The sequence below is a fragment of the Pelophylax lessonae genome (assembly GCF_965119305.1).
Source record: "Pelophylax lessonae genome assembly, chromosome: 7".
In the NCBI taxonomy this organism is placed as follows: Eukaryota; Metazoa; Chordata; class Amphibia; order Anura; family Ranidae; genus Pelophylax; species Pelophylax lessonae.
In genome coordinates, this window is record NC_138774.1 from 128269376 (window position 1) to 128287461 (window position 18086).

The 18086-nt window shown below is 43.5% G+C and overlaps 1 protein-coding gene across 6 annotated transcripts in view; it reads right to left on the bottom strand.

Moving 5' to 3' along the window:
* Positions 1-18086, bottom strand: part of ATP11C (ATPase phospholipid transporting 11C (ATP11C blood group)) — a 280200-nt gene that overhangs the window by 56159 nt on the left and 205955 nt on the right. For all 6 annotated transcript variants that reach the window (XM_082262976.1, XM_082262974.1, XM_082262973.1 and 3 more), the window contains exons 19-23: positions 14748-15011; positions 13441-13609; positions 13039-13141; positions 7738-7883; positions 4210-4269 (exon numbers count right to left, since the gene is read on the bottom strand). In XM_082262976.1, coding sequence (XP_082119102.1) covers positions 4210-4269; positions 7738-7883; positions 13039-13141; positions 13441-13609; positions 14748-15011 — 742 coding nt within the window. The remainder of the gene's footprint in view (positions 1-4209; positions 4270-7737; positions 7884-13038; positions 13142-13440; positions 13610-14747; positions 15012-18086) is intronic.

Genomic DNA, 18086 nt, shown 5'->3' on the forward strand with positions numbered 1-18086 from the left:
GACAAGTTTTGTCCTCATTTCTGGGTACCCCCAAAAGAAACATTTTGCGGATCTCCTTGAAACTCATCAAAGAAGTCCATGGGGCCGGAAGATGTCCCCCCCCACCCTAATAATGGGTGAGGGCAGACCTTCATGCTGAGGGAGTCTTGTCTGCTGGTCCGAGGAAGCTAGCTCTAGGCTTACCAGACCAAGGTTGCTTGGAACCTCTCGGGGAAGATTTAAAAGATCTATTTTACTTATTCTCTGTCCCAGAAGCACAAAATAATTTTCTATGGGTTGAGCAGGAAGGCCCCTGTCTGCAGCTAGGCTCCTTCCTTTTCCTTGACTGTGGCAGGAAGGTACTCTTCCCCCTCGTGATACCATTCATGATGTCATCCAGGGTAGCCCCAAACAAGCGATTGCTTTGAAAGGGCAGATCAATGAGAGCTTTCTTAGAGGCTTGGTCTGCGGACCAATTCCTAAGCAACAGCACATGCCAAATCACCACCGCTGAAACAAAGTTTGGACAGCACAGAAGCTGTATCCAAAGCTGCATCACAAACTGCAGCCCATGGACCAACTAGTCCACTAAATCAACATAAGCAGCAGGGACCTAACTCCCCAGGCCATGGTGCAAAAGCTTGGCCCATTCAGTTAGGGTCTGAGACACCAGGGCTGAGGCAAAGACTGACTGCAATGCCGAACCAGCCATAGTAAACACGCTGCGTGCCACAGCCTCCGCTTTCTTGCTTAAAGGACGGGGATTCCTCTACTGGGATCATGGTTGCTTTATTTAACCTGGAAACAGGAGGGTCCACCACTGGTGGACTAGTCCACTTTTTTAAGTTACTCCTCAAAAGGGTAACGTGCAGCAAAACGTTTGGGGAACACAAAGGGTCATTTTGATTGTTCCCATTCCTATACAGGAAAACCTGCCAAAATAAGGCACATAAGGAAACACCTTTGGAGTATGCTGCAACTTGTGCATACTGCAGGACCACCATCAGTGCAACCATGGGAAGCTGGGGTTCAGAGGGACCTGCAACCTTCATGAGGGGGTCAGTGGGGAAGATGTGACCCTGAGGTTCCATAAGGAAAGGAAGACCTTGCAGTACAAAAAACTATTTTTTGGCAGCACTAAAGGATCCCTTAAGGCTCAGGGTACATAGCAGAGAGAGAGAGAGATAACAGGGGCCCCCGAAAGACTCACCCGACTGACCGGAGGAACGCCTATAATTGGAACCCAGCATCATCATGGACGCTATCCCTGTTCATATGTCCCGGGCACAGGAAAAGAAAACTAAGGAAGAAGAGGGGGAGCTTCGGCATCCCCGCGATACTTAAGTTGTCTTCAGCATCTCCCAGACTAAGGGAAAATGGCCCCGTGACATCATCCGGCTACACAAACATGGCCGCCAACCAGAGACCAGCCAGACTAAAGGGAAAATGGCCACCATCAGCTATAAACACTAAAGCATGCTGCCAGGATCTTTCCTGCACCCTCTGCAACGCTGCACCCTCTGCAAGGGGAATACCCTGAAGGTAGGACACACGTTTAGAGGAGACTCCGCTGTGCACTCTGCACTGGGACCCCCCTGCACTATACCCACACTGCAAATAGTTTCTTACATTGCGACTCCTCCAAACTACCAGGGTGGGACACACACTATCCCAGAATCCTTACAGAGTGGGGATAGTGGGGGAGACCCCAGGGGTCTCTGCTGCATTCTCTGCCCTGGGACCCCCACCAGACTCTAGGTCCAGACAGGGGGGGGGATGGGAGTGGGGGAAGTCCCACTCAGTGAGGGATTTAAGGATGAGAGGAGGGAATCTGCAGGCAGTTCCAATTGTCCCTGGAGCCTACCTGTGTCCACTCCAAAGAAAAAAAACACCAAAAGGGGAAACTGTACTTAACCTTCCATGGTGTGGGTAATGCTCCAGAAAGAAATCCTCACCATCGAAGTAGGGAAGCTGTCGGCCAAGGGACCAAAGCCCGGTCCCTATGTGACCCTGCAAGACGTTTAACTCGCAGGCCAGCCTCTGTCTGTGGGGCTATGTCGCGGCCACCCTAGCGCATAGCTGCGGTCTGTACGCGCAAGTTGGCTTAGATTAGATTGGTTCGATTATCCAGCCTGTCGCCCAGCCCGGCAGTTGATTGTAGATCTCCCAAGTAAAAACAAGAAAGATGCAAGGAAGGAGAAAATTGCTAGGACCAGAGATTCCAGCCGGAGACTCGGTCCTTACTCCTGACTAGACAGAATAAAGCGGATTATCTAGAGCAGAGAGGGGGGATATATACCAGCATACTAGCTAAGAACGGCCCATGGGCGTAGCCAGGTGTTTTTTGTTCTGCCTAGTCCTACTCCTAAAAGGAGGCAATATAATCCACTAGCTATGATTTTTGGAGCGCTGTGTCGTCAATGAACTCAGAGAAATGGATTTTATGGTAAGTACAAAAATCCAATTTTTTTTCCTTCATGTAACGTTATTGGTATCACAAGGGGGCTAACAAGCCCATCAACTGATACCATGGGTATATTATACCCCCAATGTCTTTCTTGCCCTCCACTGCAGCGAATCAAGCACAAATTGTGGGTGGAGGGCGCACCTTCAGCGCCCCACGAAAGTGATTGGATGGCTCTAGAATAGCCCATTGAGAATAAATGGATCTGCAGCACCTGCTGTTGATCGATTTATTTTCTTCCCCATTCACAATTACTGCGATCTCTCCTTCCTTTGATGAAGGGGAGGGATCAACACTATAAATAATAGCATGTGATTTGCTGTGAGGATCAATCATAGCAATAACATGGCACCCAGCCCTTCAGATCAGCTCAGTACAATGCAGTACTCGGCGAATGCCTGATGGCCATTTTTCAAGTGCAATTTACAAATGACACAGAATAACGAACCACCAATTTACTGTGTAAATACATACCCTTGTAAAAAAAGCGGTTTGAAATAAAACCTTTTTATAGTTATATTTTAGGTTGCGTAAAGAGAGTTATAATCCCTGTCAGTTTTTTTTTTTTTTTTTGCCATCTGTGTCCCATTGGGGAGATTTCTCTTCACTTCCTGTCCCATAGCCTAAAACTGGAAGTGAGAGATTCTCTTGCCGTCACCAGAACTTGTGTCCCTATTGGAAGATTCCTCCTCTGTTACTGTTCTGGGGACAAACCAAAATTTGGGAGTTTTTTTTACTTTCACTTTCGATAATGGTAAACAGGAAGAAAATAAAAAAAAAGGGTGAGCCTCTCCAACGGAACCTCAGATAGCAGTGCAGACCTACCGGGTGTTCCAATCTCTCTCCACTCTATCCCAAACTAAAAAAAGTTTTGTCTTTAGTTATACTTTTAATAGGAGTGTGCATACTAAGAAGGAACTAGTAGTAGTTACTGACATTCAACTGGATTTGTTCTATAATGAACAATAAGGGCTCTTTCACATTGGCGGACCGGCCTACTCAGCGGGGAATCTCTCTGCTGATCCCCCGCTGAGCAGGCAGATGAAAGGTCCATGTCCTCTACGCTGTATAAAAATATATACAGTATCTCACAGAAGGGAGTACACACATATTTTATTATATCTTTTAATGTGACATCACTGCCTTGCTAAAGAAGCAATAACACCAAATTTAACACACCTGCTCCCCATTCACACCTGAGACCTTGTAACACTAACGAGTCACATGACAACGGGGAGGGAAAATGGCTAATTAGGCCCAATTTGGACATTGTCACTTAGAGGTGTACTCAATTGTGTTGCCAGTGGTTTAAGACATTAATGGCTGTGTGTTGTTATTTTGAGGGGACAGCAAATTTATACAAGCCGTACACTACTTTGCTACAATATAAAGTGCCATTTCTTCAGTGTTGTCACATGAAAAGATATTAATAATATATGTGGCTTATTTGAAGTGACCAGCACTAAGGATATGTCTTGGGAAGCAAAGAGGAGCAACACAGTTTACTAATGAAACACTGCTTCGCTCCCATCTATATGACATCCCATAAATTTATTGTTTTCCAAGTATGAAAAATGCAAGCTCTGCTAGAATATTGATGTAATGTTGAAATTGTTGGCCTCGCAGCTGTAATGACATAACTCTCACCCCACCAAAGCCAACAACCTCACGGCAAAAGTGATTCAATCTAGCCACACTGCTATGGTAATGTTTAGGTTACATCATCACAAAACAAGGTGCCAAAGTTCTACAAAATGCATACATACCTGCTGAGAAAATCCACAGAAGAACTGATACAAAAACTGGGGCAGAATAAAGCACAAGTTCTGTAAATGAAAGAATCCTGGCATTAGAGCTACATAGAAAAGCATTTCAGAGCATCCCACTAGGCGTATCCTTTAGGAATTGAAGGCACAGAACATAGCATTCTAAAATGTACTTAAAAGTGGTTAATAACGGAATACATTTTTAATACATGATGTATTTTAATAACCAATGTTATCTCCCCAAGTAGTTTTATATATTCTAAATCTTCCTAGATACGCAACCACAAACATAGCTATGAATGCATTAAATCTGAAGTTAATTAAAAATGTTTTTGGGATGCAGCATCGGGCACATAACTGACCTTCAGTTAAATATAGCTTATATCTTTCATAGCTGCTGGTTACTGTATGGGTTAACAACATTGGCTCTACCAGTGAAAAATTCCCACCTCCTCCTCAGCCAATGGCATGGGTTTGCCTTTCGGCCAATCAGGAAGCGGGTCTCAAACCCGCTTCCTGATTTGCCAGGAGGAGGATCCGTGTGACAATAGCGAATTTTCATTCACTATTGTCACACAAATGGGTGGGCTCGGGGGGGGGGGGGGGACCTTTTCTGTGACTCACACTGTCTGGACGGAGCCATCCGCTCCTTCTGACAGTTCCACTGGCATACACATGCTCAGCAGCACAGAGGGGGGGCGCAATGATTGTGCGGGCCGCAGGTTCCCCACCCCTGTTCTAGAACCCTTCAGCATTGATGGTGTCTTTCCAGATGTGTAAGCTGCCCATGCCACACGCACTCATGCAACCCCATACCATCAGAGATGCAGGCTTCTGAACTGAGTGCTGATAACTTGGGTTGTCCTTGTCCTCTTTAGTCCGGATGACAAGGCATCCCAGTTTTCCAAAAAGAACTTAAAATTTTGATTCGTCTGACCACAGAACAGTTTTCCACTTTGCCACAGTCCATTTTAAATGAAGCTTGGCCCAAAGAAAATGCCTGCGCTTCTGGATCGTGTTTAGATATGGCTTCTTTTTTGGCCAAAAAAGTTTTAGCCGGCAACGGTGAATGGCACGGTGGATTTTGTTCACTGACTATGTTTTCTGGAAGTATTTCTGACCCATGTTGTGATTTCCATTACAGTAGCATTCCTGTATGTGATGCTGTGCTGTCTAAGGGCCCGAAGATCACGGGTATCCAGTATGGTTTTCCGGCCTTGACCCTTACGCACAGAGATTGTTCCAGATTCTCTGAATCTTTGGATAATATTATGCACTGTAGATGATGATAACTCTAAACTCTTTGCAATTTTTCTCTGAGAAACTCCTTTCTGATATTGCTCCACTATTTTTTGCCGCAGCATTGGGGAATTGGAGATTCTCTACCCAACTTGACTTCTGAGAGACACTGCCACTCTGAGAGGCTCTTTTTATACCCAATCATGTTGCCAATTGACCAAATAAGTTGCAAATTGGTACTCCAGCTGTTCCTTCTATGTACATTTACCTTTTCTTATTGCTACCTGTCCCAACTTTTTTGGAATGTGTAGCTCTCATGAAATCCAAAATGAGCCAATATTTGGCATGACATTTTAAAATGTTTCACTTTCAACATTTGATATGTTATCTACAGTATATTATATTGTGAATAAAATATAAGATTTGTAAATTGGTCTATTCCTTTCTTTTCCTCGCAATTTGTAAAGTGTTCCAACTTTTTTGGAATTGGGTTTGTACTAAAAGGAGTTTTGTGAATGCAGAAGGATGGAAAGGGGGGGGGGGTGAGTGGGGCGATCCTTCACTGTTACAGCTGAGACAGTTAACCCATGCAGTTCCTGGCAGTTCCCTGCAGTGAGGAGGAACCAGCAACACTTTATGGCAGAGTTTTACAATAACCAGCAGGATGGGGGATACACTTCATTAGAGGTAAGTTCTAGTCCTTGGTTTTGTTTCCCTAAAAAAAACTTTTTTTTTTTTTTTTCTTATTTTCTTGAGCTAAACTTTAATTTTTAAATATTTTTCATGTTAAGTAGCTTTCTAATGAACCAAGCTGGGAAGAGAGCAGGAGCCTAACACTGCACCCACAAACACACTGATTGCAGATTTAATGCTTTGCAGGCTCCTGTGCAAAAAGAATAAAAATAAATAATGCACATCTTTTTTCCTGCAAAAATATGTGAATTTATTATTTTTTAAGGTGAACTTAGCCTTTATTAATAAACCCTCAGATCTTTTTTAAGAGCACTTTCAGCAACCAAATTTATTCACTTATTGAGAATGCAGCTTCTTTTTCTTTGAATCCTTGCCATATATATATATATATATATATATATATATATATATATATATATATATATATATATATATATATATATATATATATATATATATATATATATATATATATATGTGTGATTGACCGATATAGTTTTTTAATGCCGGTACCGATATTTTGAGCATCGGATATGGACCAATATTTTCAGACGTTTTTTTTTACTCCTTGTGGAGGGAACTGGAGGTCTAAAAGACCCAAACCCCTCCCCCCCCCCCCCCCTCCCAGCACTGAAAAGCATTCAAAACGCCAAGTTTGGCTGTTTTGAACACTGTCAGTTTTTTTAATTCGGTGCCGAGTACCTGGAAGTGATGTCATGACATCACTTCTGTTTTTTTTTTACATGGAGAGTATGGCTTTGATCGGGTATTCTCTTCGGCGGCGGTGGAGGTAGGATGCCCGGGTCTCCTGGTGGGGCCGATTCTGATATATCGGGGAAAGTACATATTGGCCCCCCGATATATTGGTGTTGCCGATAATCAGTCTATCCCTAATAATATATATATATATATATATATATATATATATATATATATATATATATATATATATATATATATATATATATATATATATATATATAGAATATATACATATATACACAGTTTAGGCTGATGCCACAACCACTACCCCAGGCTTTTTGTTTCAGGGTGACTCCTTTCTCCTACAGCATCCTATGTTATCACACTAGCATTCATGGACTAAAGATTTGCCTCACTAAACTGTGAGCATTGACAGAAACAGATAGTCCTGTAGCCTAGGATGGTAAGGCACTCCCCTGCTTTTCCACACTAACAGACTGGCTGAAGACTACACTGTCAACTGCAAACTCTTTCCTGTAAAGAACAGAAGTTCAGGGAAGCGGAACAGAGAGCAAGAGTCCGCAGCACTAAAAGTAGTAAACGGGAAGTGTGTGTGTGTACACTGCTGATGAGTATTTTATTGTGTGCCCAATGTGTTAAAAAGAGGGTTTATTACTAAGATAGAAGCAGCCGGGGAAAAAAGATGCCAACATATGTAATATTTGCCAGTTGACAAGATTTACACTTTGCCATCCTGTGCAAATACAGCAAAGTCATACTGTCAGCTTTACAAGAAATTCTGCTAATTTTCTAAATGATTTGTGGCACCCTAAAACAAAGGTAATGATCTGCCTTCTGTATTATCATTATTAGTGATACTTCCAAGGATCTTACCTTATAAAAGAAATACTGTACAAGGTGAGCTATTCTCACATAATACAAGTGTCCATGTGCTAAAAGAAGTTTTTTTAAGTGCTTAAATTTTGGCACAGCATAATCACTGTTCCTTGCTGCTTGGCGGCCTTCTTTTCCTTTAATGCCTGGAATAGAGAAAATACAAAAATAATGTCTAAGCAGGAAATTAGCAGGGGTAGATGCACATTTGAGAAACTGTCACAAGAAACCCGAGAGGATACATATAGTTAGGAAGGACTTCGTTATGCAAGGTTTTTGGATGTTCCCATCAGGTATGTACTCTTATCAGTGACATGTAGAAGCACACAATTGAAAATGAGCTGCATTTCGTAATATTGCATCCAGGTCCAACTGCTGAGCCAAAACTTTAAAAACATTTGCTCTTATCTAGGGTAGAATGATTCACCCAAACACAAACTACTCCAGAGTTTTAGCCACACATTTGAGGTAGACATGTTTTTTAAGATAGCAACCATGTGACCACAGGTAATGGCTACCAGTAATCAAACTTCATGCTTTAAATTATTCAGCAACATGTGTTCCTATTATCATTTACAAAATTTGATAAAGGGAATTTTATTTACTGATCAGAAGTTTTGCCATCCGAATAAGGAGAAACTCCATCTAGCTGCTATAAAGCCTTGTCCACTATATTCTACAAAATCCTATCCACTCAGTGCATAGCTGACTTCCTGGTGTGAATATAGCATGTTATCAGAGCAGAGCTGTGAACAGATTGCTTTCCACAAAATTAAGTTACCATGCAATCCTTTCACAGGTGCTACTGCCCAAAAAAGGCAAGGTCATGAGTACAAACACTAAAACTTAAAATGTCCCTTAATACCTTAGCTCAAAAACAACGGAATTAAGATCGGTGGTCAAAACATTTTATGTGAACGGTAGCTGTGTACAGTCATTTTCAACAAGCTGAAGGCTCTCCTGCAAACGTAAAACAATCTAAATATACTATTTTTGTAACCAAATTCATATTACAAAAACAAAACATTTAAAAAAAACATCATGTTTGTTAGTCACCCTAAAATTCCTTTCTACGAGTTCACTGACACAGCTCTTCATTTCTTTGACCACCGGGTATTACAGCGCCTCCTAGACAACACTTGGCAAAAAAGAACATAGCCCCACCTATAGGCAGTCCTAGCTGGTGTAAAACCCCCTCTCCATTAAAGGCAAGCCAGTTATTCACAAAATAGCATAAGAAAGTATAAACTCAGACAGAGGGGCAGGTGCTGTGTCTGTTAATGAACTCTGGGAAAGGGATTTTATGGTAACAGAAAATCAGTTTTCTTTTGCTTTCATTGACAGACACAGCTTCTTCATTTCTTTGGGTACATCCCAAAGTAGTAATCCAATGAGGGGCGGGCAAACCAAAACACGAGGACAACCAGGCAACATGCCAACCAACCAAACAACCCAGAAGGGGCAAATAAAACCATGCAGCCAAAACAAGCAGATGTAAACACATTAACTTTGTAAAATTGTAAACAGACAACCAGGTAGCTGCCTTGCAGACCTGGGACACAGACGCCTGATGTCAAAACTACCATGATGTCAAAACTTCCATGAGGCCCTAATTGCCCTAGTAGAGTGTGCCAAAAGAAGGCGAGTAGCCCGACCCTTAATGCAGTACGCCTGCACAATCATTGAAACAGTGGCAGAGGAGGCTACAAGGCCTTTTCTTGGGCTGTCAGTGAGTGCAACGCAGCCTCCTTAGGATGTGACAGTCGTAGACACCAGGATGGCAGGACAATGCCCTCATTTCAGGTTAAAATCCAACACCACCTTCAGGAGAAGGGAAGGGCGCAGATGGAGAACCATCTTATCCTTGAGCAATCAAAGATAGGGAGACTTGCCAGATAATTCCACCGGATTTGACACCCCTCATGTAGAAGTGATGCTGACCAAGAATGCAAGAAAGAGTAACAGGGGAATATCAGAAATACTCTTCAAAGGAAGGCTTTTGGAGGACACAAAAAAAAAATAAAAATTAGGTTCCACAGTGGCAATGGGGAATACACAGGGGGCACCAAATGACAAACCCCTTCTCCATGATCTCCATGTCATCCATCAAGGCAGAAGAGGACTCCGCTTGCAAGAGAAGGTCGTCCAGGTAGCCCAGTACAGCAATCCTCCGCTGACGTAGAAATGCCAGAACCGGGGCCAACACTTTTGAGAAGACCGGAGGAGTGGGTGCAAGACAAAAGGGTAACGCCACAAACTGATAGTGCTCCTCCCCCACAACAAAGTGGAGGAAACACTGGTGTCGGGTAAATATTGGGATGTGCAAGTAAGCATCCTTAATGTCGACAGAGGCTAGAAAATCCCCCTGATGTAGGGATGCCACTACCATACGAATGGACTCCAATCCTGAATTTCTGTACCCACACACAAAACAGTTCAGGGCCCTGAGGTCCAAAATCGGATGGACATTACCCTCCTTTTTTGGGACCGTAAATAGGTTTGAATAAAAACCTTGAAACGGTTCAGATATCTGAACCATCACTCCTTAAAGCAACAGGTCCTGCACCGCCCCAAAGAGAGCTTTCAATCGGCGCGGGAACAGACGTATGTTGGAAGGAAATAACATTTCCGGAGGGCAAGAACAAAGCTATCTTGTAACCGGACAGAATCACTTCATGGACCTGTTTGTCGTTTACCAAGGCAGTCCATGGGCCCGGAAACCAACAAAGACATCCCGTAACCCCATGCATTGGTGAGGGCGCACCTTCATGCTGAGGGGGCCTTGTCTGCGGGTCTAGAGAATCCCACTCTCGGCTTGCCAGACCAGGGCCACTTGCCACCTCCCGAGGCGGGTTTAAAAGGTTCTGAATTCTTGTCAGGTGGCCCCTGATGGACAAAAAAAAAGTTTTGTGTGCCGAGAAAGAAGGACAGCGTCTGCGGCGAGGTTCTTTCCTCTTCTCAGACTGTGGAAGAAATGTGCTTTTCCCTCATGAGACTATTAAAAAATGTAATCCAGAACAGCCCCCAAACAGGCGATCGCCTTGAAAAGGTAAATCAATCAGAGCTTTTTTTTTTTTTAGAAGTCTGGTCCACAGAGACCAACACTTAAGCCACAATAAACGCCTAAGCACCACTGCCAAAACAGATAGCTTAGAAATCAAGGGAGAAGCGTCCAAAGAGGAATCGCAGACAAACTGCAGCCCCTGGACCAATTGGTCTGCCAACTTAGCAAAGGCAGGGGGAATCTGCTCACTCCCTAGATCATAGCGCAAAGATTTAGCCCACACAGTCAGTGTTTGCGACACCAGGCAATGGCAAGGATGGGCCTCAGAGCAGAACCAGCAATAGTGAACATATTGCGGGCCACAGACTCCGCCTTTCTTTCAGCCTGATGCTTAAAAGCTGGAGATTCTTCTACCGGAATCATGGTTGCCTTGTTCAACCTGGAGACAGGGGGGGTCCACCACTGTTGGGACACCCCACTTCTTGAGGAGTGACTGTTCAAAGGGGTACCTCACCGCAAAGCGTTTCTGAACCACAAAGGGATGTGTGGGACGCTCCCAATCTTTATAGACAAACTTTTCAAAATAGGAAGGATAAGGAAACACCTTTGCCGTGCAAGACGGCTTGTGGGTGCTAAAAGGGGAAGGCCACCTCCGCAGCTGCTTCAGCTGTATCCCCCATCTTCAAAGTCTCCCGCACGGATGTAATCAGTGCGTCCACCAGCGCCTTCTCGTGCGCGGTAACAGGTGTGGAGGAATCATCCTCACTATCTGATAGATCAACTGTTGCAGAGCCAGATTCCGGATCTGACAAGACAGATGAGGCAGGGTAGGGCGGGGGATGCTTTTTGCTAGGCCGCCTCCACCCGGGGAGACAAAGGATTCCAGGACCGCTGTCAGTGCATCAATGGAGGGCTGGGACCCTGAGGGACAGGTGGGGAAAACATGCTCTTGAGACTCCATAAGGTAAAGGGGGAACCAACCAGCAAAAAAGTGTCTAGCAGTGCTAGGGGGCTCAGCCACCGAAGACACCACACCTGTATCACCACAGGGCCCCCCGAAAGCAGAGCACCCCACAACCTGTAGCAGAGAGTGGGAGGGGCCCCACCAGAGTAGCACTGGTCTACACCAGAGATAGCCAGTATTCAGGTGCGATGTCCAGGGGAAAAGGAAACCCAGGAGTTAACACCAGGTAAAAAGGAGGAGCCCCCACAGCCATAATCGCTGTCCAGAGGCCCCACTGTCATGGTCGCCGCTCCTAATGCACGCTGAACCAATCAAAAACGGCTGACAACCTACACAAACATGGCCGTCAGCATAGAGAAGCAGACAGGCCCCAATACAATGGCACTGACCGTGGCAAAATGGCCACCACCCGCGGTGCCCACAAAGGCTTCCAGGGACCCAGGAGGGACCCCTGGAGCCCCGGCCACATCCACAATGAAAGAGGGAATCCGGGTGCAGGACCACAACCCTGCCCACTTGCCCCCCTCCCCCTGCCAAGCTACTCTGAAGGGGGGTACAAAGATGGCCCACAGGGACCACCAAAACAAAAGGGGTTTCTGGGAGGAAGGAGGGTAACCCACAGGTCCAAACATCCCTGGGGGCTGCCCGCATCCACCCCAAACCACATCCAGGGGGAGAAGGGAGACATCGTTCTGACCATACCAGGAACAAGGCAGGCACCACTCCAGACATAACCTCACCACCATCAAAATGAGGGGCTGTTAACCAGGAGGAAATCTGCCACCCGGGCCAATACCCAGTTGTATGCGACCTCGCAAAGCATTTAGCTCGCAGGCCAGACCCCGTCCAGTGGGGCTATGTCGCAGCTGTCCCAGTGTGGAGCACTGGTCTGCGCACGTTTGATGGCCAGACTGGGAGGACCATTTGCTCTAGCTATCCAGCCCTTTACCCAGCCTGGCAGTTGATTGGAGATCTCACAGGGGAAAAAAAACAGGAGAAAAAAATGCCGTTTAAAAAAGGAAAAATCTTCCAGAACCAAAGTACCCAGCAAGGAACTAGGTCCTTAGTCCTGGCTAGGCAGAAAAAAACTGAAGGCCTATAGCAGAGAGGGGGATGTATAACAACTAAGACTTACCATAGGCGTAGCCAAGTCTTTTTTCTGCCTAGTGTCCTACTCCTGTAGGGGGCAATATAAACCTATGGTTCTGAATATGGAGCGCTGTATCAGTCAATGAACGAAAAGAGAAAATGGTTTTCATTTACATTTTTGAATTCCTATATTCCTACCTCATTTTGAAAAAAAAAAAAAGGATTAGAATTGGTAAATCCCTACCTATTCCAACATGTGCTTCTAAAATCATGCTAACATCATTTGCTCCATCTCCCACAGATAATGTGATGGGGCTCCCTTTGGTATTTTTTACCATTTTAACAATCTGAAAAGAGAAAGAAAATAAATTGTGAGCTAGAAATAAAACAGGCTTGTAGAAAAGCAGCAATTAAAGGGTTACCCTAATCAAATGTCTACAAACACTATTGTTGCTGAAGACAAGCCTGGAAATGTTTTGCAAATCTGTTAACAAAAGTAATGTATTTACTAATCACAATAATTACAGTGTTTAACCACCCACACGTATTTTTCTGACAGCATGACAGAAAGGACCTATTTTTAGAGATGCATATGTCATTACACACACAAATAATATAAGCACATTTCCAGCTAATTTATACTCACCTGTGCTTTTTGTAAAGGCGCCATGCGACAACACAACACTGCAGTACATTTCTGACAAATCTGCAGAAAGATGTTCTTATAATGGCTGGAACTACAGTTGGAATTCAGTATAAGAGACAGAGTGGAACCATCAATTATCAAGCCATAATCTTGGTTTCCTGACCAGCTCCTGAAATGTAAAAAGAACGGTACGCAATTTTCCTATGTGGACTCAGAACATAATTAAAATACAGAGTTGCCATAACAGGCATTCTGGTTGCTGGATGCGGCAGAAATCCTAGCAGCAACTCAATTTCCATTGTTAAGAGCAAAAAAAGTGCACAGGTGATTAATGGCTGAACAACAAAAAAGAGGGAATCGGATAAAACTGCAGGCAATTAGCTGCAGGTGGTCCACATAAAAATAGGAGAAAAGTATATCAGCGCAGGTTTGTATTCCTCTCTTTAGCAAAATAGTGTCTTCTGTGTATCTTAAGTGCTAATGTGTCACAGTGTCTCACAAAATTAGCATAATTATCATGTCAAAATTTTTTTTTTTTTTTTTACAAATTACCCACACAAAAATGATATAGTTTATATAAAACATGTATATAAAAAAATAATTGAAAAAATGATTCTTAAAAAAAAAAAGCAATCTTTATAAAGTCCCAAGTGAATATAGAAAGTGCAAAAAGATATATCAAATGATGCAATTTCTTCTGTGAAAACGCGTGCAAGACAGCCAACGTGCTCCTTCCACCGTATCCCCCAAAGGAAGGTCCAGGAAAGTCAAAAGTTTGTAAACTCCTGATTTAAGCCCCGTACACACGCACAGATTGTTGGCCGTAAATTGTCGGCCAACGTCCAATCGGCCGATTGTAGGCTTGTTAGTATGATGCTTCCGACAACCAACTGCCACTTTTTGGCCGAAAAAAATCTGGTGTGCATGCTATAAAATTTTTGTTGGCCAACAACAGAACGGCCGATTGTTCCGTCAGTCAGTACAGATTTCAGGCCGCCAAAAATCAGATGAGCAAGACTGGGCATGCTCAGAGAAGAAAAAACACATGGAAAGTCAATCATCACATGACATCACTTCTGAAGTTGGTTTGTCAGTGCATGTCTAGAGCACATTTCAACCAACAAACACTGGACAAAAGACGGCCAACAATCTGTGCGTGTGTACGAGGCTTTAGAGGTTTGAATCTTCCCGCTTACCTTCAGTCCTGGTGACAATGATCACCAGGACAAATAAAGATAACCAACAAGAACAGAGATAGTAATACGAGCCCAAGAGGGCTTCTATCCCCACATTACTCAGGGTCTCACCTTTTAATACTGCCTTTCATTTTTGGAGTCTCCTGCACCAGTTTTCGATGATACTCTAAAAGCAGTTCCTGCAAGCGATCTTCTTTCCTTTCACACTCTTCTACATTTTTGGTTGTCAGTTCCAGCAATTCAGTGGTATTCTGGAACAGTCTACAAGCGTAGCATGTAGATTTAGCAGTCTCCATTTTGTCACCTGTTAACACCCAAACTTTCATTCCAGCTGCATGAAGAGCTTCAATAGTTTCCGCTGCTTGCTCCTGGAGCCTATTAGTAATGACAATTAAACCGATAAAAAGCTCATCTCCAGAATATAGATAACAAAAAGACACAGTTTTTCTCATCATTTGCAAATGCAGGAACTAAAATTGCAAAAAATGTTAGTGCTTCCCAGGAAACAAATCAACTGTGCTTCCAAACAGTACTACAGGCTCCTGTCTCTGATCGGTTACTGTGCGTTATATGTCCTCTATTCATTTCTAAGCTTTCATACATTTGGGCAAGGCTATAGTGGGTTCATAAAGCTGTGCCTGAAACTGGCTTGCATTTCTGCAGGATCAGAATCAGGACAATTCAGAGGTTGAGGATTTTGGTAAATTACTGATGCTTAGTTAGCAGGTCAGCCAAGTGAACAATACCAGTGAGATAGGCTATGTCCCTAAAGGTAGATACATCTGAATGCATTTCTGGAGGTTAAATGTTATTTTCGCACTGTGGAGACCTTTAGTTAAAATAGGTGCCTTTATTAAAGTCTCCACATTTGCTAAACACTAAGGGGTATATCTGTGAAAAAACAAAATTGCATACCTGTTCATCACAACTCAAAGTAAACTGATTTCTGTGCAAACGGGACAAAATCAAATGTTCTCAGGCTATTCTCTGAAGATTGAATGTGTGAATGAGGAAAATACCTCACTATGGCCACTAGATGGCACGGACTACCATAGAAAAACTGAATTTTTGTAAAATCTTATCGTAAAACTCCTTTCGCTGAGTCCTCCGACAGCCGCCGCCCCTCAAATAGTCTTCACCAATGGGTATTGACTTCCACTCCGCAGGAGTAGCTAGACATAAGACTAGTTAGAAACAAAAGCTTTTAGCATAGACACACCCATGGGGGCTGTCCCACTGGTCAATACCCCCCCTGCATTAAGCCATCCCAGCTCAGCTTGGTAGCATAGCAGTAAGTGTACAAGAATAAACCCCAAAAGAGGGGCGGGGGCGGCGACTGTCGGAGGACTCAGAGAAAGGAATTTTGCGGTAAGATTTTACAAAAATTCAGTTATCTCTTACGTCCTCCGACAGTCGCCGCCCATCAAATAGTCTTCACCAATGGGATGTCCCAAAGCAGTGTAGACATGAGGGGTGGGAGACACAACCGTAGAAAAGGCAATGCAGTACCCACATCAGAGAAAGGAACCTTACACTGACATTCTTGCAAATAAAAATCATGAGAAAAGATTAGAAGGCTGAGACTGTAGCCCCAGCACAGGGAAGCCTATCTACTCCTAACGCTAGGCAGAGACAAACTGAGTTGGGATGGCTTAATGCAGGGGGGGGGGGGGGTATTGACCAGTGGGACAGCCCCCATGGGTGTGTCTATGCTAAAAGCTTTTGTTTCTAACAAGTCTTATGCCTAGCTACTCCTGCGGAGCGGAAGTCAATACCCATTGGTGAAGGCTATTTGAGGGGTGGCGACTGTCGGAGGACGTAAGAGAAATAAGTACGCTCGTGAGCTTCTTCTAGTGTTCATAATGCGGTATTTTACTATTTATTTGCTCATAGCCTAAGAACATCTAATTTTTCCCCATTTGCACACAAAAAATTTGCATGCAGTTTCAACAAACAAACTATGCAATTGTTTTAAAAATATACCCCTAAGAGTTTACACGCTTTCAAGTTGAAGCTACACATACGTGTCCTATAGACTGATCAAACTGGAACTTCACTTAAAAACAGAAAAATAAACCACTGTATTTCTTTCTTTCAGTAGAAAGGGGCTAAATTATATGCGACGTTTACAGTGATAAAAACCAAGTGGTGTGACATCTGAGCTCAGAAAAAAAAAAAAAAAAGTGAAAGAAAAGCAGCCGCAAAGATTTGAAGATCACAAATCAGATAACACTATACAATGCAGCTCTAAAACAAAGCATTATAAAAAAAGTCCATAGAATAATGATAGCAATAGTAATGAATGCAAGAAGAGAATCCCAACACCGTTTTTAGTGACAAAAGCAACCAGCAGACTCTATATATTATACTCCTCCATTGATAAGGTGGTCAAAAGCGCTTTATTGGATATTATATTCCAGATCTCCACCTTCACAGTCTTGACTCCAACCAGACACCGTTTTGGACTTCCCAAAATAAAAATAATCCGGAATGATCTTTTATGCCTTTATCAATCACCAATCTCAGCATACAGATGATTTGCCTGAGCTGCCTAGGAAGTCACAGCCCAGCCAGCAGCAAGGTACTATCTCCTGTATGCTGAGATCTGTGATTGAGGCAGATCGCTGCTTATCCGGAAGGTCTCATTTAAAGGCATAGCAGGTCATTCCATGTTCCGGATTATTTTTATTTTGAAAAGTCCAAGGAGGTGTCCGGTTGGAGTCAAAACTGTGAAGGTGGAGATTTGGGATATGATCTCCAATAAAGCGCTTTTGACCACTCTACAAATGGGGGGTCAAAACAGTTCGGTAAGAAGTTTGGCTCTCACTGTGCTGGTGTGCTGACTGCTTTTGACACTGAAGACGGTGCTGGGATACTCTCCTTGGACACTGCAATATTTATAGCTCTCATTATTCTATGGACTTTTTATTATTTGTTTTAGTGCTGCAATTTGATATATAGGTTTGCAGTGCGGTCTTTCCTGGGGGAAATTTCTCCATACCTGTGCCAGAAACAGTGGTTATATGGTTAAAATGGGATAGGAAATCGTACCCCACTATATTTAATTTATATTTTTATCAGTTTGCCTGGAGTTCAGCTTTAAATAGAGTATGTGGGAATTTGTATGTCTATCCAGTTATTAATTTGCACAGCTTCGTCACACAACACACTCCTGTCTGGCAGGTCAGAACTGCTGTAGTTCAGTAACTCAGTGCAGTTAACAGTACAGGTCTTGTCCATACCCCAGGCTATGATTGAAGACTGAATAAGAAGCAGCAGACTGATGAGCTCATCCCTCTGCTCCTTCGCCCTACAAGCATGTCATTTGTCAACAAATGAGCACTGAATCACAACAGATTGAATCCCTGTGCTGCTTCTCCCACTCCAATTCTCAGTTCCACTGTAAAGGGGGACTGCAAGAGGCTGATACCAGGTTAAACCTACGTACTT